Here is a 23162-nt window from a genome sequence, read left to right as displayed (position 1 = left end):
AAATTTTAATAAATATAGAAAATTATTTTAAAATATGAATAAATAGCTGGATTTTTAGCATACATAGAAACAAAAATTAATTCATTTGCACTTTTATTTCACTAAAGGCCAATGAAAATTTGTTTACCATGTTGAACATTTGGGAAAGTGGAAGTTCAGGCCATGGCTTTATTTGATTATTGTTTTTAGGCATAATTTTGTATAAATGAAAAATAAAATATAACGTTGTAATATTTTGGTAAGATGCTATTTAAATATAGATGACTAAAACTAAGAAAACTAAGTGATAACTGATTCTATTCAAAATGTCCAAAATTGCTCGCCTGGCGTGGCTCAGTGGTTGAGCAACTATCTATGAACCAGGAGGTCACAGTTCTATTCCTGGTCAAGGTATATGCTTGGGTTGTGTGCTCCATCCCCAGTGTGGGGGCATGCAGGAGGCAGTTGTTCAATGATTCTCATCATTGATGTTTCTCTCTCTCTCTCCCTCTCCCTTCCTCTCTGAAATCAATAAAATTATGCCATCATAATGCACATGACAACCCAGTTGAGGCAGTAGGTACAGTTCTGGGCTAGCAAGATTATTCTTGTAGGTATTGTGATATTGGCAAATATGTTGGGGTTATTGTCTCAGCATCAAGACGCGTTCAGGAATCTGGAGAAGGCTGTTCATAGATTAAATAGTCCAGAGACGAAACATAATTGTGAAAGGCATTAGGGTGTCAGAGGAGCTTAGCTAAAGGAGCTAAGTTCTAAGGTCTCAGGTCTTAAAGTCTAAGGTCTCCTCGTCCCGGGACCCATGCTTTTTTTTTTTTTTTTTTCTTCAAGAGAAACATCAAAAGTGCTTTATTCAAAGTAATTTCCATCACTAGCTACACATTTCCTCCATCTTTCAGGTAATTTGTGGATACTGTCCCAGTAGAACTTTTGAGGCAAACCATTCAGAGACCCAATTTTCCACTTCTTCGTATGTTTTGAAGTGCTGCTCAGAAAGTGTGTGTGCCATCGATCAGAACAAGTGGTAATCTGAAGGAGCAAGGTCAGGTGAATACGGCTGGTGGGTTAATACTTCCCAGGCAAGATCTTTTAACGTGTCTTTAACTGGTTTTGAAGTGTGTGATGGTGCATTATCATGAAGCAAATTTACTTTGCCATATCTTCTGACACATTCTGGTCATTTCATGATCAAAGCGAGGTTCAAATTGATTATTTGTTGTCGGTAGCGATCAGTATTAATGGTTTCACCTGGTTTTTAGAAGCTCATAATACACCACACCTTCCTGATCCCACCAAACGCAGAGCATTGTCTTCTTTCCGAAGTGATATGGCCTTGCAGTCGATGCTGATGGTTGACCTGGATCAACCCATGATTTTGTGCATTTGGGATTCTCAAAATAAATCCGTTTTTCATCACCAGTCACAATTCGATGCAAAAAAGATATTCTTTCGTGCTGTTGAAGCAACATTTTACTGATGACTTTTCAGTTTTCCACTTGTCTTTCATTCAGTTGATGTGGCACCCATTTTCCTTTCTTTAAAATCTTTCCCATTGCTTGGAAATGATCAGAAATTGTTTGCTGAGCAACTTTTAATCTTCCTGCAAGTTGTTCTTGAGTTTAACATGCATCTTCATCCAATAATGCTTGTAACTGTTGGTCTTCAAATTTTTTCGGTTGACCTGCATGTTCTTTGTCTTTCACATCGAAATCATCATTTTTAAAGCATTTAAACCATTGTTCGCAAGTATCTTGAGATGGAGCATGTTCACATAAGCTTCCCGAAGTATACAATAAGTTTTTCTTCAAAATAAAGTAATGAATTAAAACTTCCCACAAATGCTCTTTTTTTTGGCATGAAATTCAACATTTTTAAGCGTAAAAATATCTATGATGTTAACACCTTCAGCAAATTTGACATATAAAGTTTTGAAACTTGCTGTCAATACAACAAAATAGCATACATATCAAATCACATATATATCAACATATGTGTAACTCCATCTATTGAAAAAATCCAAATTATTAACTGGTACACCTAGTAACTTCCCTTTTTCTGGACCCCTTGGGGCAAAACCTAATGTGCCCGGCACCAGGAGAGATAACACAAATTCCTTCATTGTCATCATGTTAATTGTTCCTGCACCTACTAAGCATGTATCTATCATTTTACTTTTTATCCAATCCCAGGGGTTCTCCCCGCCCCCCCCCCCCATGCTTTTTATTAACACAACTTGTCCTGAGGCAAGGCAGAGATATACACTTCAATGGGTATACAAAAGCACTGTCAGAATGGGGGAATTATCCTACGGCTGTTCAGGTGTTTGGCCAGTAGGAGGCAATAACATGTAGATTAAGATGCCCTTTAGCTGTCTGGTAGCCAAGAAATCAATTTAATATATCCAATTCAGGCTTGGGGAAATGCCTTCAGACATTCCCAGATTCAGCCCTGCTGTCATGCTGGAATTGGTCTCTGACAAAATATACTGTGGATTTTGGAGAACTAGAGTTGTTAAGACCTTGCAGGAAATTTGGTAGAGTACAGCATCAACAGAGGACACTGTTGGTGAAGTTGTGCTTTTTTTAATAAGACCTCCATCATTTTTTAAACAGCACTGAAAACACAAAGGTAATTCATGTGGTGTCTCCATCTTCAAGGCAGTTCCATCGAATTTGAGATGATACAGTCATAAAGAAAGTTCATGATATTAAGGTGCTAAATCTAATAATTGTATCTCCTATGATGAACTCAAGATCACTGGAATGAAATTGGAAAATCTTTCAAAGCCTTTCTACCTTGAAAGAGAGAGAGAGAAGTATCAATGATAGGAGAGAATCATTGATCAACTGCCTCTTGCACACTCTACACTGGGGATCATGCCCAGGCATGTGTCCTGACCAGGAATCAAGCTGTGACCTCCTGGTTCATAGGTTGATACTCAACAACTGAGCCTCACTGGTCAGGAAGATTGTATTTTTCTAGGAATATCTACATTTTGTTTATGTTGTCCAGATTTTTGGAGTAGGGTTGTTAATAGTATTTTTTAATAATCCTTTTTATTTATGTGGGGTTGGTTGTTACTTCCCCTCTTTCATTTTTTATTTTGTTTACTTGGGTCCTCCATCTTTGTTTCTTGGTGAGCCTGTCATTTATTTCCACTCTGATCTTAATTATTTCCTTTCTTCTACTTACTCTTGGCTTTTCTTATTGCTCTCTTTTTAGTGCTTTAAATGGTAGGATTAGATAACTCATTACCAGTGCTTTTTTGTTTGTTTGTTTCTTGAAGTGCTGGAGGCTAAGAACAGTAGTTAGCATAATAAATCTGAGAAGTTCATCAGAAGGCTTATTATTAAGCATATTATTATCTGCTGCCAAACAGCTGAGGGCAATTCCCCTAACCTAATAATCCTTTATTGTTTACCAAACCTTACCTTTGATATGAATATCTGCTTTGCTAAAGGGCAAAATGTGTGAGTAAAAAGCCCTGGTTCCCAACATTTGGGGAGCCACTCCACTAGAGAACTGGCTTCCATCTGGTTCCCCCAATGCCTTCCAAATTTATATTTCTTGTCTAGTCTCTATCCATTTATGTCCAGCCCCTTCTCCAGATTCCTGAACCCTTGCTGCGAAAAGACTGCGGCATTTAAGTCGGCCTATAATGCTATGAATATCCTACTCAGGACTGGTTTCACTGTCTCCTATAGATTTTTGATTGTTGTGTTTTTATTTTCATTTGTTTCCAGGGTGTTTTCTATTTCTTCTTTGATCTCTTTGATAACCCATTCATTGTTCAATAGCATGCTATTTAGCCTCCTTTTGTTTGATTGTTTTTTATTGTTTTTATTGTCACCTGACAGGGCTTGATGGGGTACTTCAGACCCACCCCCTGCCTGGCAGGGTTTGAAGGGGGACCTGAGGCTGCGGCCCCCACCTGGCGGGACTTGATGGGGGATCTCAGACTTCGGCCACCACCTGGCACGGCTTGACAGGCGCCCTGAGACTGCACCCCCCCACCTGGTGCCAGGCCCAGGGACCTGAGTCTGTACCTCCCACCCAGAGGGGCTTGACAAAGGTGGGGCCGGCTGGGTCTGAATCTTCCCCAATGGGGTGGGACATGTTGTGTCTGGGTCTCACGTAATTTTGAGGTTCCATGGGTGGGCAGGGACTTGCCTCTGGGTCCTGCAATGCTACCCACACTCTGACAGAAGGGAGATTTTCATATACATTTTACTAATTTTCTTTTATCTCTGACACTTCTATTATAGAGAAAGGGCAAATAGCAATATCAAAATATTTCCTCTAATTAATCCAATTTTAATGTGCACGAATTTTGTGCACCAGGCACTAGTTTATATATAAGATTTGTTTCCTGAATTAGAATTGCCTTGGAAATATACAAAATTATACAGCTGCCAATGTCTAACTTGATGGAGTCTGGGCCCTGCATGAATGGTATATTTGCAAATACCTTGGTGGGAAGGAAGTTTAAGGTAAGGAGAGGTAGTTTTATTGGTGGAATCACAATGCTAGAAAGAGCCTTCAATCAATAATTTATCAAAGAAATGTTGGTATGTTGTATAGAAATACCCATCCCTGCTTGTCTAAAGTGATGCTAAAAAGAGAGAAGTGAGGAGGAGAGTAAAGCAGGGCTCAAGGTATAGTGGATTTTGGTGTTTCTATGTCTAAAGTATCATTTCAATGTTTGTTTATTTTTTTATTTTTTCTTATTTCCATGAACAGGTAGAAGAAGAAAGAGAAGATGGAATGGGGGAGGAAGAACATCACCAAGCAGCCTGATTACGTTGGCCCAAACATAGGCATAGGTGTCCACATACTCCATCTTTGCATGTGGGTATCACTGAGTGGGCAGGTGATTTTACTAATGTATATACTGGGAAAACTTTTTGTTGGGCCAGTGTCCATTGTCTCATTCATTTAAAAAATGCTAAATAAGCTGCTGAGGTTGATTCTCCTATTTCTGTCATTCAATATTTGTGTGACTGGTTGAGAATAGGTCACAGACCAGTACAGAGAATCACAGTTTGTCAAATTTGGCTCTTTTGCAAGGAAGGACGCTGACCTGCCATGCCTATTCCAATTGGCACCATGTTCATGCCCTCTGTGCTGACCTTTACTGGGATCCCTGGCTTGGAAACTATACAGTGCTGGTTTGGGATTCTATTCTGTGCTATGTACCTCATTGCTTTGATAGGAACTTTCGCTCACCATCAAATCTGAACCCAGTCTCCATGAGCCTCTTGGCCATATTGGGAGCCACAGACATTGCACCTAGTACCAGCATTGTCCCCAAGATGCTTGGTATTTTTAGGTTCCACTTGCCAGATACGAATTTTGATGCCTGCCTTTTCCAGATGTGGCTCATCCACACATTTCAGGTTATTGAATCAGGAGTCCCATTGGCCATGGCTCTGAACCACTCTATAGCAATCTGTTATCTTTTGAGGCATGGTACCCTATTCACTCAACAACTAGTCTGGTCTAATTAGCATATTACACTTTTATCATTATAATTGTACACCTGAAACCTATATAATTTCATGACCAATATAACCCTAATATAATCAACAAAATAAAAGAAAATCATAATCTCCCATATGATAGTCAAATAGGTGACAGCTTAATATAATCAAGCAATCTTAATGAACTCAGGGGAAAAGGCAAATTATATGTATGTGTTAGTAATGTCCTTATTATGGCTCTATTCTTAGCTTTGGGATTTCACTTTCTACTGCTCCTCAGCGAAGTTTATGTTTTAATATATTCCACTGTCATTGTACTAAAGATTTGTTGAGGTGGTAGAGGATTTGTGTTACTCTCCTCCCCTCTTTCCCTATATTCCCTTCCTTGGATGCAGTGGTTCCAATCTAGTTCTTTGATGACCTATCCTCTATTGACTATATCCCCCCCTGCATCCCCCAGAATGAGATTCAGAAGGAATGGAGTGGGCTGACATGTTTGACTGTTAGAAGAGATAAGGTCTCAGTATTGCCCTCTAGCTAAGACTTTTCCCCTTGGAGACGAAGCTTTTTTTTATTCATAGGGTTCAGAAAGTTTCACATTAACTTCTCTTTCAACAGGGGATATTTCTTTGATCCTAACTGTGAATCTGTTGGTGTTTTTAGAAGTAAAGTCTATGTAATATGTGGGACACCTCTGAATGAAGACAATAGAGTTTCTCATGCTCATGATAATCTAAATGCAGCCCCCAGCAACTTGTCAGATTTCATAGTGAAGTGTGTTGACTGTTGTAACTTTAAGTGATCTCTTCTCCAAGCAGCTGGATACTGTGAGCTGTACCTCCTTGGATGTGCTGGTCTCTCTATGTTTGAGGTGGATGATTTGCCCTGTGACCTCATTTCTGAGAAGGCTTTAAGAAAAGTCATTGATATTCAGTTTGCCTAGCTTTTCCGTGTCAGGACAGGAGTGACAATTCTGAGCTTGTTGCATGTTAGAGCTCAAAGAGAAGTCATTAACCATTTCTTTTTAAGTTTACAATGTAAGTACAGTTTTCCATGGGGAGACATTGTTATTGCTTTGTGCTTCATCTTGGCCCAGATGTCTTTTCCCTTCAATCTTATTTCTCCTCTGAGACCCATCAGCCTTCCAGAGGGATCTCCTGAACATTGAAATAGCCTATTAGAAAGCAACCATAACTACCAACTTAACCGCAGAGTCCTCACTACCAATGGCTACACTGCCGTATTTTTTAACCATTCCAAGATATGCATATTGGTTTAGATACTTCAGCAGAAATTATAATTTGATATTTTTCAAAGACTAATATTTATTTTTTAATCATTACCAACAATATGTCAAGGATTGTGAGATTGTAACTCATAAGCAGAAACTATTTTAAAAGGCATATTCTAAGATAGGAGCTGAAATAAATGAAGGGTAGGCAATGACTATGAGTAAGTTATTGCTGGTGGGTCAGAAGCCTTGAGAGCAAGATAAAAATCTGTGAAATTCTTGAGGGACTGTGGAGGTCATAGAGAAACATCAGATCTTCCTTCAGAATCCACTGAGGGTTTACTGAGATTAAGTGCCCTCCTTTGTGTATTCACAGTCTGATGAAGGCGATGACATGCAAGTGAAAACAGGACGAGCACATGGTAAGACCTTTAACGGAAATGAAGACTCCATTGCTGCTTGACTGGAGTGGTAGAAATAGAGAAGGCAAGGATAGTTCTGAGATTTCCAAATGGTTGGGTAATATCTGTTGTTGCCAACAAATAAGATATATTTGTATGGAAAAGAATGGGAGACCTTACTGAATTTAGTTTGGGGTATTTTTATGTGTTCTTATTTCAATACCTTAATATAAAATAATTAATGTATTCAAAAGAGAATGTAAGAAAAGACCACTGTATTCCAATACAGTTCTCTACTCTTACGTGGCAGATTACAGGCAAGAGAAAATGCTGACTGACTCAGAAACAGACAAAACAGCAAAGCTCAGGGTGTCAGAAGAAATAAGGCACTTATATGGTTCAGAAGCAGATGGAATGGTATTGCTAATAGAAAATTAGAGAAGTCTGGGCAGGTATTTGGGTTACCTGGCAGACTGCTGAAGATATTATAAAGAATAACCTTATTGAAACAAATGCATTTCTCCAAAATTTCTTTCAAAATAAGCCTGGGAGAAGACAGAAAAAACTTTTGAGGTGATAGGGATAACTGTACAAACAGACCATAATTTGGGGGTAGTTCTCCGTAATTTCCTCTCTGTGCCACATTCTATGGCTCAGACTGGAAGCTTCCATTGTTAAGAAGTCACTTTATTGCTTTTCTCGTGGTACAGATGACATGTTATGATCTCATAAGTGCTTCTTTTCTCTTGGTGTAGATGACATGTTACTATCTTGTAAGTTAGTTTATAAAAAACTAAAAGATGATTTTAAAATATTTACATATATTTACCTAGAGTGATTATGCTTGTTTGTAATCTTAGGTGGGATAGCCTTTTGTATGTTTGATTCTCCCAGAAGGAAATATAAGAATGGAACTTGGCCAACCAAATTTCCAAGTGCAAAACAATCATTTGAGAATTTGCAATCAGCAAGAGTTTGATAAATACTTAAAACCTCTTTATACTCTGAATGTCCATTATTTGCAGGTTTTGTCCTAAATTCTTATCTTTGTCTTGGGTTAGAGACTTCATCCCCTTAGGCAGTAATTTCCACAACACCGAGTTTCTTTATTGTGGCTGAAGTTTAAGTTCTTAATTTTTATGAATTATATGAAAATTTTTTTAACTTTTAACAAGGAAACACTTCAGATATTATTCACATAGGCCTAGAATAGCACCAGTTTGATAGTAGAATGTGTATACCATAAGCAGATCATTCCACTCCCCCACCACCCCACACACACACATATTGTTTAGATTTAGATATCTACATAAGGAATCATTGACATTAGTAGTATTTATCAATATATCTTGAGTTTTCACATCAGTGGCATTCAGGACCATAAATTGAGATGCTGGGAGCAATTGTAATTTTAAAAGCATGTTAAGAAGAGTGAAGTGCGTATGCCAGAGTTATGATACTAGGAAGAACCTGGAGGCTAGGAAGAATGATAGGGGTCAGTTACCGAAACAAAAGGACAGGGTCAGAACAAGAGTCACAAGAACTACTCCTGCCACTGAGACCAAAAGTGCTGAATTGCACTTGCTTTGTCCTTCATATTATTAGTCAGGAAAGATGCTAGAGACAGAAGGAGTGATGCTTACAGCTGGGAGTCAGGGCTTTGCAGAAAATACAGTGGGCTTATTAACACTGTTGGGATTATTTGCAGCAACTTTAAATCATTTGACAGCATGAAGAAATAATATATTCCATTTTTGTATATATGATTATGTTATGCTGTATATCTTCAGGTCTTCTTAAGGAATTCATTGAAAATAGGGACAAATTTGTCTTTGATCAATGAGAGAGCATGGATTGGCTTTAATTTTTATTAGTACATTCTATATTTTTGGTTAGAAGATCTTATTCTAAATTCTTGATAACTTTGCTATGCTCACTATGAATGAATACTATTATTATTCTTGAAACACCTGTAACTTATTGTGTGTGTGCTTATGTATATGTATCCACAGTTGATATCAATTTCTTTGAAGGATAACTTGTTTGTTTGTTTTTCTCTAAAACTATTTATTTCATAGAATCCATGTTGGCTTTGATACAATAATTAAACTATTATATTTCTAACTGATATTCTAATGGGAAATAAAAACTACAGTGTAGAATTGAATACAGTTCCAAAACATAGGAAAAAATATCTAAAGATGTGAACTCAGTCTTCTTATTTGCAGGTGAAGATGCTGCAATTTAGAATGGCGAAGTGGTATAACTGATTACTGACAGAGGTTTAGGAGGAGTCTGCCCTCCAGATAGGCTATTAAATCATGTGTCTGTATTTCCTATTTGCTGGGCCATAGAAGAATCAGTCTGTTACACTGCTTTCTTGTACCGGAGAATTAACTGGCTACTGTGTACATGAGCATGCAACTTACTGAGTTTTAACATGGCAGACAATTCTACATATCACTACATCTCTTCTTTCTTCCTGGTTGGTATTCCTGGTTTGCAAGACTTTCACTGCTGGATTGGCATCCCTGTCTGCCTCCTGCTTGTCCTGGCTCTGCTCGGGAACAGCATAATCATTGTTACCATCAAACTAGAGCCTAGCCTCCACCAGCCTATGTATTTCTTCCTGTGCATGCTGGCAATGATGGACATAAGTCTTGTCTTATCTGTAGCCCCCAAGATGCTTGGTATCTTCTGGTTGGAAGCTCATGAGATTGAATTTAATACCTGCCTAGCACAAATGTATTTAATTCACACATTTTGCATAATTGAGTCAGCCCTCCTAGTTGCCATGGCCTTTGATCGGTATGTAGCTATTTGCATCCCACTGCGTTATACAACCATCCTGACAACAACCTTGGTCATTAAAATGGGTCTGGGTAGCATGATCCGAGCCATACTTATGGTTTTGCCCTGTCCTCTTCTCATTAAGAGGCTACCATATTATACCAAAAATGTCATCAATCATACCTATTGTGAGCACATGTCTGTGGTGAAGTTGGCCAGTGCCAACACTCTCATTAACAGAGCATATGGCATCTCAGTGGCCCTTTCAGTGACGGTATTGGACCTAGGGCTCATAGCCACATCCTATATCAAAATCCTCCAGGCTGTCTTTCAGCTCTCTTCCCCGAATGCCCGCTCTAAAGCACTGGGCACCTGTGCTGCCCATGTCTGCACTATTCTTGCCTTCTACACACCTGCACTATTTAGCTTCCTAACTCACCGCATTGGCAAGAAGGTACCTCCAAGCGTCCACATAATTTTTGCAAGTTTGTACCTTCTGGTACCCCCTACAGTCAATCCCTTGGTATATGGTGTCAAGACCAAGCAGATTCGTGACCGAGTGATGGGTCTCTTCTTCCCAAACAAGAAAATTTCTGAAAACTGAAATATATATGTATACAAACTCATGTTGGTAGAATCTGTCTCATGAAGTCCTAGTGCATTAACAATACCTGCAACCCTGTCCCCAACATGCTATTTCTCCATTCAGCTGTGTCTTTCACCAGAGATATTTGATGCTGCAATTTATATTTTCTTTCTTTTAGAAATAAAGGACTGCCTCCTTATTGGAAGCTTTCAATAACTGTTAGCAACAATTGTTATTTATTGTTATTATTTCATACTAGAGGCCCAGTGCACAAAATTTCTGCATGGGAGTGTGTGTCCCACAGCCCAGCCTGCACCCTCTCCAATCTGGGACCCCCTTGAGGGATGTCTGACTACCCATTTATGCCGGATCCCACCTAAATGGGCAGTCGGACATCTCTTTCACAATCCAGGACTGCTGGCTCCTAACCGCTCACCTGACTTCCTGCCTGATAGCCCCTAACCCAGTGGTACTCAACCTGTGGGTCACGACCCATTTGGGGGTCGAACGACCCTTTCACATGGGTTGCCTAAATACATCCTGCATATCAGATACTTACATTATGATTCATAACAGTAGAAAATTACAGTTATGAAGTGGCAACGAAAATAATTTTATGGTTGGGGCTTCACCACAACATGAAGAACTGTATTAAAGGCTCCCAATTGCTCACTGCCTTCCTGCCTAATTGCCCCTAACCGTTTCTGCCTGCCAGCCTAATCACCCCCTAACCACTCCCCTGCCAGCCTGATTGATGTCTAACTGCTCCCATGCCAGCCCGATTGCCCTTAGCTGCCCTCCCCTGCTGGCCTGGTCACCCCTAACTGCCCTCACCTGCCGGCCTGGGTCCCCCACAACAGCCCTCCCCTGCAGGCCATCTTGTGGTGGCCATCCTGTGTCCCAATGGGGGCAGCCATCTTGTGTGTTGGAGTGATGGTCAGTTTGCATATTACCTCTTTAGTATATAGGATTCTATATTTATTGACAACATTTCAATATCCTCAATGTGGAATGACTAGGCTAATTATTGTCACAATTTAAAGCTTCTCAATACACTGGACAATGCATTTTATACAAACAGGTGTGTGTTTTCATTGTTATTTGTTCCATGCTCTGTTTAAAAGTTCTCAAGTAAAAATGATTATTCTCAAGTTTCTTTTGATTTATTATAGTAATAATGACTTAATTTTCAAATGATGATCACTGTGTATTTGCTTGTTTACTGAACACTTTACACATATTTACATCTTCAGTCAAAAAACTATACAGTGAGATCGGTGTTTATTATACTCACTGTATCAATTAGTAAACTGAGACAGAGGGGTTATATAACTGGCACAAGGAAGTAGTAATGTAGCATTTGAACCAGGGACTCTAGCTTCAGAAAACATGCTTTTTACCTTGCAATATTGTCTAGCATGATGGAAGTCTTACACTTATTCACTTTAAGAATATCGAATACTCTTTTAAAATATATTTTATTCTCCTACATCTGATTTTTTTTTAGATATTGTGGTAGATTTTCTCTAATCTCCCTTAACCCCTTATTATAATTTTCAGGGATTACTTCTATCTTACTTGATAAATGTCCAGTCAAAGTAGCTTTTTATCACTATTACTATGATTTCAAAATTTATGTGAAATTTCCAGAGACACAAAATCCTACTTACTGAAATCAATACCTTTTGAAGGATATAAATTATTGGTCACATTCATTAAGTGCTCCATTTGAAAACAATTATTTTCTTAATTAATAATATTAATTTTATTTTGTATGGAGCACAGGGGAATCTACTTTGGGCGTCTGTATAAATGATCTGTGGATTATATCCTTTTACATTTTGCTCATTTCATTGGGTGAGAGTTCACTGAGTTGGAAATTGATGATTTTGACCAGAGTTGATATGTGTTTTTCAAATACTTAAAGAACATTAGTGTGTGTTCAAATAAATTAATTCCTCAAACCTGTCTTTTTATGTGTGTGATTTCTTTGTGTGTGTTTTTATTTTTTTGCTATGGAAATATTCTTGTTTGTTGTTGACTATATATGTATCCATTTAACTTTTATATGCTTTATATAGCAGTGTGTTTCCTTACACTAATATAATTCATTCATTTCCTCAATGATTATTTCTTGAGAGGCCTTATCAGATATTTTAGAGCTAGAGATGTAGGGAGAGAAAAGTCAAGTTCAAATATTGATTCCATCACTAATAGCTGGTGAATTTTATTTTTAAGTTTGTAAATTGTGATTTTTACCATAGATTGAATGTAAAAAAAATATTTTTTTATACTTTATAAAATCAGAGTAAGGATTAAATGAGAGAATGAATGGAACACAAGTATCACAATGGTCAACAAAGCCTTCTTTCATATGTACCAGTATCAATGCCATGATAGGCATGGGAAATATGAAAATAAATTAGCAAAGGTATTTTTCCAGGTGTCTAAATTGAGTTCCTGACTAGTTATCTCCACCCAGAGACCCTATTTCTTTATTTAACATATCCAAAAGTGAGCATTTTGCTCTTATTCACTCACCCAAATTATCCTACTAAATTTCTTATCTTACCAAGTCACTGAAATCAGCAAGAGAGAAGCAGTAGTGTCATACAGTATTTATTAAAAGTCAGATATATGGTAAAAACATATGAAAAACAAAGTGAGTAGGAAAAGTAAAGGAATTAAGTGAAAAGAAAAATAATCCAGCAACTATTGTAGAAAATGTAGAAAAAGATAAGTGTAATATACTATAGTTTTTTAAATGTGTAAATAATTATGGAACACCAAAATAATACTCTGTCTGAGAAAAAAAGTAATTAAACATGTTTAAAGAGATACCAAGGAAAAACTAAGTTCAGTCTTAAAGAACGATAGTAATATTATCAGGTAACAGTGCAAGGGTTTCCAAGTACAGGTAACATCACAATGGATGTAAATAGGTCAAGTAAGAAAATTGAACATACATCCAGAAGTCAGTAGTGTCATAAAAATACAATTAGAGAACTTCAAGGAAAAACATATAATTAGAAAAGCAGCAGGGACTTTCAATAGGATATATAATCTGTCACACTATGAAGGGCATTGGTCAACTTGGGAAATAAAGGACAGTGTAATGACACTAGAGAAAATATCCACACAGACTGGTACACAATGAATAACGTTGGATCCAGGTCATAAATCTAGTTCAAAACCTGAATATTTTACTAAATGGCTACATGTTATTTTGCACCTATAGAGTCTATTGTTACTCTTGATCAATCACACAGAATATGAACATGTCAGGTCTATGGGACAACCTATAGTACTCAGACCACACCAGCTTGAGGCTTCTTTCTGTGAATAAAATCTGATTTGAGTGTCACCTTATCTATCAATTTACGGAAGCTTTTGCCCTATACAGTAAGTCCCAAGTTCGATTCCAGTCAAGGGCATGTACCTTGGTTGCGGGCACATCCCCAGTAGGAGGTGTGCAGGAGACTCTTGATCAATCACACAGAATATGAACATGCCAGGTCTATGGGACAACCTATAGTACTCAGTAAAAAAATCAATAAAATATATTAAAAAAATAAAATCTGATTGGAGTGCCACCTTATCCATCAATTTATGGAAGCTTTTGCCCTATACAGTAAGTCCTCATTTAACATCATTGATAGGTTTTGAAACTTTTACAGAAACAACATATATTGAAACCAATTTTAACCTTAGGCTAATTGATGAAAACAAGAGTTAAGTTTCTATGGCATCTCATCCACTTCATAAAACTATGTTGAATGAAATGAAATTATTCAAGAACATGCTGTAGTGGCAATTAGGACAAAGATCACATGATCATAAAAGCTTAAAATATTTACTCTGTCCCTTTACAAATCATTTCTTCACTAGTTGAATAGGTGAAGTTCATATGATTTTTAGATTGATGAAACTATTTTGTATGAGACTGTAATGGTGAATACATGTCCTTATACATTTTTGAAAAACATAAAACTTTAAACCACAGAGTGGCCCTTCCATTAAATACAATTATTGAGGATGTTGGAGGGTTCTCAGAGAGAGGCCGACTATAACAAAAAAAGTCCGATTGTATAGCAGATGAATGAAATAACCTCCCTGAAGGTGATGGTGGGAAAAGGCACTGATCTAAGTAACTTTGGAAATAAGTAGAGTGTTGGAACTAAAGGGAAAAGGGCTGTCCATAAACCCTTTACTCTAGTTGACAAAGTTTTTATCACAGAGGAAAGGACTATCATATCATAGGGGGCTTTAAACTGGAAATTACCAATGAAATAAATGGCTAACAGATGGTTGAAGGATGGTGTTTCACTGTTGAAGGAGAAATTTACTGATAATCAAGAAGAAGAGTCCAGAAAGGTTCAGGTGGTAATGAATTAAAGTGGCAGATATTAATAGGAACTGAAAATTAGCTGAATTTAGATATAAATGGTTATATATAGAAATATTTATTGATATGTTCACTTACCTAGGTTAGCGTACACACAAGATTCCTTGCTCTGTCAGCAGAGAGACCATAAAGAAAGGTAGCAAGCACCAAGCATATCTGTGGTCCAGTTCAAGAAATATCCAAGATAAGAGTGGAGCAATTTTTAATGCCATAAGGTAAGTCACACACACACACACACACACACAGACACACACAATTGAATGACAACGAAAATAAGAAAAATGAGGAAAAAGAGGAAGGCAATTACTGAAATCAAAATAAAACAAAAAGAAGTTAGTACATTATCATTAGAATTCTCAAGTTCATACTGGATTTATTCAGTTTTTAAAGAACACCACAAACAACATTTTGAATCAGAGGCTAAACAATTACATTTAGTGTGTTTTTAAAACCCTTTCTCACTGAAAGATTGAGGAAAGAATTTCACTGACTGAATAAAAAGTCTTTATGATTCTTCTGTCTCTTATGGCATCTATTGATGAATTAATTACTTATCCATAAAAAACTGAAATTGTTTAAATAGCATTTAGAGCCTTAGTGTCTTGAATGCAAACTATTTTTTTTTTGCACACAATGAACTAGAGAAAGCACAGAATCTTGCTAAGAATAATGGTTTCTCTGAGTGTTATTTATCTATACTAATAAAAGGGTAATATGCTAATTAGACTGGATCCACCAGACATCTTCCAGATGTCGACTTCCTTCCAGACAAAGACACGTTGGCAGGGGCCCAGGCAGAGTCAGTTAAGGGTGATCAGGCCAGTGGGGCAGCAAATAGTTAGGGGCGAGATCAGGCGGGCAGGCAGGCAGAGGTGGTTAGTGGCAATCAGGCCATCAGGGGCACAGTTAGGGGCAATCAGACAGGCAGGCAGAGGCAGTTAGGAGCCAAAAGTCCTGGATTGCGAGAGGGATGTCCGACTGTCGGTTTAGGCCCTATCCAGACTGCCAGATTGGAGAGGGTGCAGGCCAGGCTACGGGACCCCCCAACCCGTGCATAAATTTCATACACCAGGCATCTTGTATGATATTAAATAAGAAAAAAAGTCAGGAAGCATCCTTAGAGTGGAAAATTTTGCATGCTCGATTTCGAATCTGTTTGGTCTTCACACCATAAACAATAATATTGAGCAAAGTTGGAACAAGCAGGTAAAGGTTGGACAAAAGTATATGAATGTAAGGTGGAATGTGGAAGCCAAACCTGTGTGTAAAGAAGGAGAAGAAAGCCAGGAGATAAAACTCAAGGAAGACACAAATGTGAGCAATGCAGGTGTTAAAGGCTTTCAGCCTGGCTTCCTTCTGAGGCAGACTGAAGACAGTTATAAATATTTGAATGTAGGATACTGTGATGAAGATTATATCAAAGCCAAGTACACTGAAAGCCACAAACAGACCATAGATCTTGTTGATTCTAGTATCTTCTGCTGCCAATTTCACGATGGCCATGTGCTCACAGTATGAATGGGAGACCACAGTGGTCCAGTAATACTTCAACCGGCATTTGATGAGGATGAGACATGGAGCCACAAGAAGGGCTCCTCTGAGTGTCACCCCAACCCCAATCTGAGTGAGAAGTTGGTGGGTAAAAAACCTAGACAAAATGTACATATTCCTAGAAAAATACAATCTTCCAAAACTCAATCAGGAAGAATCAGAAAACCTGAATAGACCTATAATTACCAATGAAATTGAAGCAGTAATCAAAAAAACTTCCAGCAAACAAAATCCCTGATCCAATGGCTTCATGGTGGACATTTAGCAAACATGCAAAGAAGAAGTAACACTGATCATCCTCAGATTATTCCAAAAAATTCAACAGGAAGGAACACTTCAAACTCTTTTTATGAAGCCAGCATTACCCTAATCTCAAAACCAGATAAAGACACTACAAAAAAAGACAACTACAGATTAAAAGGCAAAAGCCACATGATCATATCAATTGATGCTGAAAAATCAATTGACAAAATCCAACACCCTTTTTTGATAAAAACTCTCAGCAAAATGGGAATAGAGGGATCATACCTCAACATAATAAACACCTTATATGACCAACCTACAGTCAACATCATATTCAATGGGAAAATACTAAAACCATTTCCTCTAAAAAGAGGAACAAGAGAGGGATACCCACTTTCACCACTCTTATTCAACACTAGAGGTCCAGTGCACAAAATTTGTGCAAGGGCCTTGGCCTCTGCCCCCAGGGCAGCCAACTCTGCCTTGGACCCTGCCTCCTGCCACAACTGGGGGCCTCTGCCACCTCTACCTCAGCCTCCACCCACTAAGGCTTTCTCAAGAAAAAAGGATGTCCAGAAGGACATCCCATCTAATTAGCATATTATGCTCTTATTATTGTAGATAGTACTGGAAGTGCTAGCCATAATGAGCAAACAAGAAGAAGAAATCAAAAGTATCCAAATTGGAAAAGAAGAAGAAAAACTGTCATTATTCACAGATAACATGATATTGTACATAGAAAACCCTAAAGACTACAGCAAAAAATATATTAGATTTAGTAAATAAATTCAGCAACTTAATAGGATATGAAATTAACATCCAGAAATCTATGGGACTTTTATACACCAATAATGAACTCACAGGAAGAGAAACTAAAAAAAGAATTCCATTTACCATTGATACCTAGAAATAAACTTAACTAATGAGGTAAAAGACCTGTTATATGAGAAGCAAATATTTTTATAAGCAATTGGGTTTCACAAAGGCCAATGTAAAAATTTGCATTCCTGAGACCTCCTATAACCCCTCTGTGTATGCAAATCAGTACTAGACAAAAAGAATGCTGTTCAAAAGTAAATTTTAAGCTTAATTAAAAAAAAGAAATTTTTAAATCTCTTCTGCTACTATTTACATGGTAAACTAAAGGTTATTATCAAGCATTAAATCTAATCATTAATTAGTCACCATAAGTAAAAAGAGACACTTAAAATATAGGCATGACAGTATGAGCCAGCATCTGAAAAGCAATCAAGTGTGTTGCTTGGTTTAAAAGAAAGAAAAAAGATTTTTAAAGGAAACTTCCTAAATGTGGCCTAGAAAGTTCTCTGGGAGGAAATAAATGGAGGTTTCCTTCAAATATGTGAAGAACTGTAATTAAAAGGTAATGTATTAGGCCTCAGAAAGCAAAAGTAAATCATTAGCATTTTGCCTCCTTAACAAAGGTTATGTCATTATGCTCAAAGACTGATAGCAGAAATTCAATTAGTACCATTTACTGTCCACACCCAAGGACAAATGAAGTTAGAAAATAAACCTCCTTTCATACTGATTTAAATTGGTAAATTGAAATAAATAAATATTTAGGGGAACTTAGTTGTACTAGGCAGGAACCTATTCCTGGAGCATTAACTATTTTTTACTGATGGTTCATCTCATAGTAAAGCTACTTATCATGCAATGAATTCAGAGCAGTAATACTGCTGTACTAAGAATTGAATTAAAAGCTATTAAGGCTACATTGCTGGATTGTCAAAAGCCAAAATATTGTACAGTAAGCAAAAAATGTCCTCCTTGCAATTTAAAACAAAAAAGGGGGGATAGTAGAGTAATCTGTAAGTAAATTACATCAAGCCTTAATTACTTTAAACTTTTCACCTTGACATTTTTTCACTTGTAATGCTGATAGCAAGACACATGTGGTGTCAGAATAAGCCAAAGGAAAATGGTTTGGAAAAATGAAAAGATCTCGAGTCTAGTTTATAGAAAGGTTGCTTTATTAACCTTTGGTATGGGATATGCTTATATATTTTCAGAAAACTCCAAGCCTGTGTGGATTCCTACAGCAATGCATCTGAAAGAGAAACTGACCAGACTATTCCAGCCACAGATGACTGTGGCCCCAAGCAACATGCTGACAAGACAGAGGAGAAACAGTCCAGAGATGGGGGATAGTAAAGACACCTTGCCATGCCAGCAGTCATTAGCTGTGCATTTCTACAGGTTGCCCAGAAACAAGCCAAAGAAGATCAGACCTGCATTGCCATTGCTCACCGTTTGTCCACCATCCAGAACTAGAGTATCATTGCTGTCATGTCACAGGGGACAGTGATTGGGAAGGGAACCCATAAAAAACCATTGGACAGTAACTGAGAAGGAAACCCACAAAAAAACCTTTTGGACAGTAATTGGAAAGGGTACTCAAAGAACAGTTGGCCCATAAAGGAGCTTACTGCAGACTGATCCCTTTGATGCCTGGCAGCAATTTAAAAGGACATAAAAGAACTCAATCCTTTGAATTGAATTTAAAAATCTTAAAAGGACTCGAGCTCTGCAGATGGCATACATTCTTGTTAAATTTATTAAAACAAAAAAGGGGGATATGCTGGGAGCTAAGGACAGTATTTAGCATAATAAATGCGAGAAGTTCATCAGAAGGCTGATGGACATCTTCAGCAAGGCTGAAGATCTGCATATTATTACCTGCTGCCAAACAGCTGAGGGCAATTCCCCTAACCTGATAATCCTTTATTGTTTACCAAACCTTACCTTTGATATGTATATCTGCTTTGCTAAAGGGCAAAATAAAAAACTGTGGTTCTGGACATTCGGGGAGCCACTCCACTAGAGAGCTGGTTTCCGTCTGGTTCCCCCAATGCCTTCCAAATTTATTTTTCTTGTCTAATCTCTATCCATTTATGTCACAGCCCCTTCTCCAGATTCCTAAACCCTTGCTATGAAAAGACTGCAGCATTTAAGTAGGCCTATAGTGCTATGAATGTCCCTCTCAGGACTGCTTTCATTGTATCCTATAGATTTTTTATTGTGTTTTTTCATTTTCATTTGTTTCTAGGATATTTTCTATTTCTTCTTTGATCTCTTTGATAACCCATTTATTGTTCAATAGCATGCTATTTAGCCTCCTTTTGTTTGATTGTTTTTTATTGTTTTTATTGTCATTGATTTCCAATTATATGCCATTCTGATCTGAGAACATGCTTGGTATAATTTCAATATTCTTGAATTTGTAGACACTTAGCCTGTGCCCTAATAGCTGGTCTATCTTTGAAAATATCCCATGTGTACTTGAAGAATGTATGTTCCATGGCTTTAGGGTGAAATGTTCTAAAGATGTCAATTAAATTCATGTGGTCTAGTGAGTCATTTAGGATTGCCGTTTTGTTTTGTGGGGGTTTTTTTGTTTGTCTTTTTTGCTGAATTTTTGTCTAGAGGATTTATCCATAGATGACAGTGGGGTAATAAAGTCCCCTATAATGATCATATTGCTATTAGATATCTCTCCTTAGATATCTTCCAGAAGTTTTTTTTTGTTTGTTTTTTTTAAATGTATTTGGATCTCCTGTATTGGGTGCATATATGTTTAACAGAGTTATGTCCTCTTTTTGAATCGATCCCTTTAGTATTATGAAGCTGCCTTCTGTTATGCCCAGATTTCAAGATTCCCAAGAAACAACATCAGGAAGCCAGCCAATCCAATTCAAAAGCATAAGAATCTGTATTTCAAGCTAGCTTGAGCTCCCCATCCACCAGACTCACCGACACAACGGCAAAACCAAGTGGCTGAGAGACAGAACCCCGCCTAGAGACGGGTTTGAAAGGGGGGGTTGGAGTAAGGGGAGGAGAAAGGACTGTGATTGGCCAGGCGCAAGTCGATGTCTTGTTCCTGGGTGTGGCTAGCAGAGTCTTAGACTTCCGGGAAGAACCCTCTTGCCAAGCACGTGGCCAAGGTAAGATGGAGGACGTAGCCCTTACCCTGGGGCAAGGTGGAGGGCCTAGCCCTCGCCCTTTCACCTTCCTTATCTCTTGTTATAGCCTTCACTTTGAGACCAATTTTGTCAAATATAAATTTTAATACCCCAGCTTTTTTTTTCATTTCCATTTGCCTGAATTTTTTTCTTCATCCCTTGATTCTTACACATGTTGGGGAATTTATCATCCAGCCTATTGAGCATCCTTATAACCATTACTCTGAATTCTTTCTCTGACAGATTGCTTGCCTCCATTTAATTTATTTCCTTCTCTAGTGATTCCTCATTTTCGTTCATATGGGGGTTGTTTCTTTGTCTCCACATTTCTACTGTTTCTTTGTGGTTGTTTCTATGTATTAGAACAAACTGCTATGCCACCCAGATTTTTTGAATTTGTCTTATGTAGTATATGTTTTGTTCAGTACAGTGATGCAGTATCTCAGGTCTTCTGGGCTGGGTATCTAGTAATGCCCCCTACTTGAGATAGTTGGGTTCTTTTGATGTTGTTGGGTCTTGAATGTTATTAGCCCATTACTTGGTGGAGTCTCCTCTCAGGGTGTCATTATGTGGATCGCTCCCTATCACACCATGACAACCATTGTGGAGGGGCTGACTGAACAGCACAAAATACAATACGACAATACACGACACAAAAGTAACAGAACATGAATATACACAAGACATTTATAACCTCAATAAAAGTTACACCAGAGAAAAGAGAATTAGAAGACAGAAAAGAGAACAAAAATGATGTCAAGAAAATCAAAAATTGAAAGAAAGAAAAAGAAAGGAATATGGGGAGAAAACACCACAAAACAAAAAATAAACCAAAAAGCACATGCAAAAAAAAAAAACACACACACAGAAAAAGGGTGAGGGGCAGAATCTATAGAGGCTGAGGTTAAATACAGAAAAAAAGGTTAAGGAATTGGATTAATAGTGGATGGACACAGTTTAGTATAGAGGTGGTAAAAAAAAGAATGAGTGGATAAAGAAGGAAAAAACAAAAGCAAAAATAAATAAATAAATAAAACATAGTTTTAAAATTTTTAAATTTATTTATTTATTTATTGAAAAAGAGAATAAAGGAGATAGCATATCGGCTTTAATTTAGGTATTGAAATTAATTTAAAAATTAGGAGAAGAAAAGAGCAAGATAGGAGAGACAAAAATGTTTGACCAGCAAAGAAAGAGAAAAGAGAAGGGTGGATGGAGTAGTAGCAGGGTGGAATAAATTAGATATTTGAATAAGCCAACAGAGACTACAATAATAATAATACAGCAGATAAAGAAGATCAATTTTCAACAAGAAGTAAAAAGAAAGAGATAAAAACTAAAATGGGGACAGGAAAAGAAAAAAATAGGCTGGAAAAGGGAGAAGCAAGAAACAGAAAGATGGGAAAAAAATGAAAAAGAAGAAGATAAAATAAAATAGCAATAAAAATAAAAATCGAATAAAGAAAAAATAATACTAGAAAAATTAAAGAATAAATTAATTTTAAAAATTAAAAATGTGAAGTGTCGTTCACTTCAGCCAACTTTTAATGCCTCATGGTCACTGGTTTAGGACCCCTTTTTTCTCTTTTGTCTGCCAATTCTGGGCCTCCTGTAGTTAGGAACTGTCTGGCGTTTAGCACAGTGCTGAAGCTCCATGCGATCCACCACTCCTCTGTTCCTTCCTGTCTCCACAGGCCTTGGCTGCAAGCAGGCAGGACCAATCTTCGCACTTTGCCTGTCTGCTAGCTGTCAATCTTAATCACTCAAGCTTCTGTTTCCTACAGGGCTTTAGGTTGGGGTGATGCTGTTTCGCTCTCTGAGAATCAGATAGTTATTTCTTCCCTAACCCAGAGCTACTCTTCTGCAATGGCCCAAAGTATTACTCTGTCCTTATTTGGTCAGAGTTCTTTGTATGGAGACTAATGGCATTGGCTGGCAACCTGGAGTTGTCAATCAGTCTGGTTTCCAGAATACTGGGGCTGAACTGGCCTCTCTTCCAACCCAGCCACTGAGAGCTCTTTGAGGCTATTCAGAGCCTTTGTTCCCTTTGTGTAGTTCAAATGGAGGTATGAGGGGGTTGGGGGGGGACGATAGGCTGTACTACCTGTCTTGAGGCTACTGGGAGGAGCTGGCTCTTCAGCAGAAAAATGGCCACTTAGGTTTGGAAGTTTACAAGTATCCCAACGCTGGATTTCTGGTCATGTCTCCCTGTCCTACTTCCCTCCACAGCCTCTTCTCAGGCTCCACAAATATGTGCCTCGATCTATGCCACAGCCTCAGGTGAGTGTTTGTAATTGAAAGGTCCTATAAACTGGGTTTAGCAGAAAGCAAAGACAAAACAAAGGCAAAACAACCAGAAAACTGCTGGTTCTCTCTGCAAGCACTGCACTACTCCGGCCATTTATCAGGCCGCTTTCTGCACACAGCTTTTTCATCTATAGACTTAGATCTAGATTCCCAGCTGTAGCAGCCTGTGACTTTTCCTCTCCACAGTG

At 37.9% G+C, this 23162-nt stretch overlaps 2 protein-coding genes across 2 annotated transcripts; one reads left to right on the top strand and one right to left on the bottom strand.

The window, feature by feature from the left end:
* Nucleotides 1–9549: 9549 nt before the first annotated feature.
* LOC102435655 (putative olfactory receptor 52P1) lies at nucleotides 9550–10503 on the top strand. Its single transcript, XM_006094620.1, has one exon. It carries the CDS (start codon nucleotides 9550–9552, stop codon nucleotides 10501–10503), a length of 954 nt encoding a protein of 317 aa, XP_006094682.1.
* Nucleotides 10504–15994: 5491 nt separating this feature from the next.
* Nucleotides 15995–16555, bottom strand: LOC102435349 (olfactory receptor 52A5-like). Its single transcript, XM_006094619.1, has one exon. The coding sequence runs from the start codon at nucleotides 16553–16555 to the stop codon at nucleotides 15995–15997; it is 561 nt and encodes a 186-aa protein (XP_006094681.1).
* Nucleotides 16556–23162: the final 6607 nt, after the last annotated feature.

This window comes from Myotis lucifugus, unplaced genomic scaffold, assembly GCF_000147115.1.
Source record: "Myotis lucifugus unplaced genomic scaffold, Myoluc2.0 scaffold_138, whole genome shotgun sequence".
NCBI lineage: Eukaryota > Metazoa > Chordata > Mammalia > Chiroptera > Vespertilionidae > Myotis > Myotis lucifugus.
This window is presented reverse-complemented; position numbering and strand designations above follow the sequence as displayed.

Excerpts from the sequence above, each read along its gene's own strand:
- LOC102435655 (XM_006094620.1), top strand. The coding sequence starts at position 9,550 with ATGGCAGACAATTCTACATATCACTACATCTCTTCTTTCTTCCTGGTT.
- LOC102435349 (XM_006094619.1), bottom strand. The coding sequence starts at position 16,555 with ATGTACATTTTGTCTAGGTTTTTTACCCACCAACTTCTCACTCAGATT.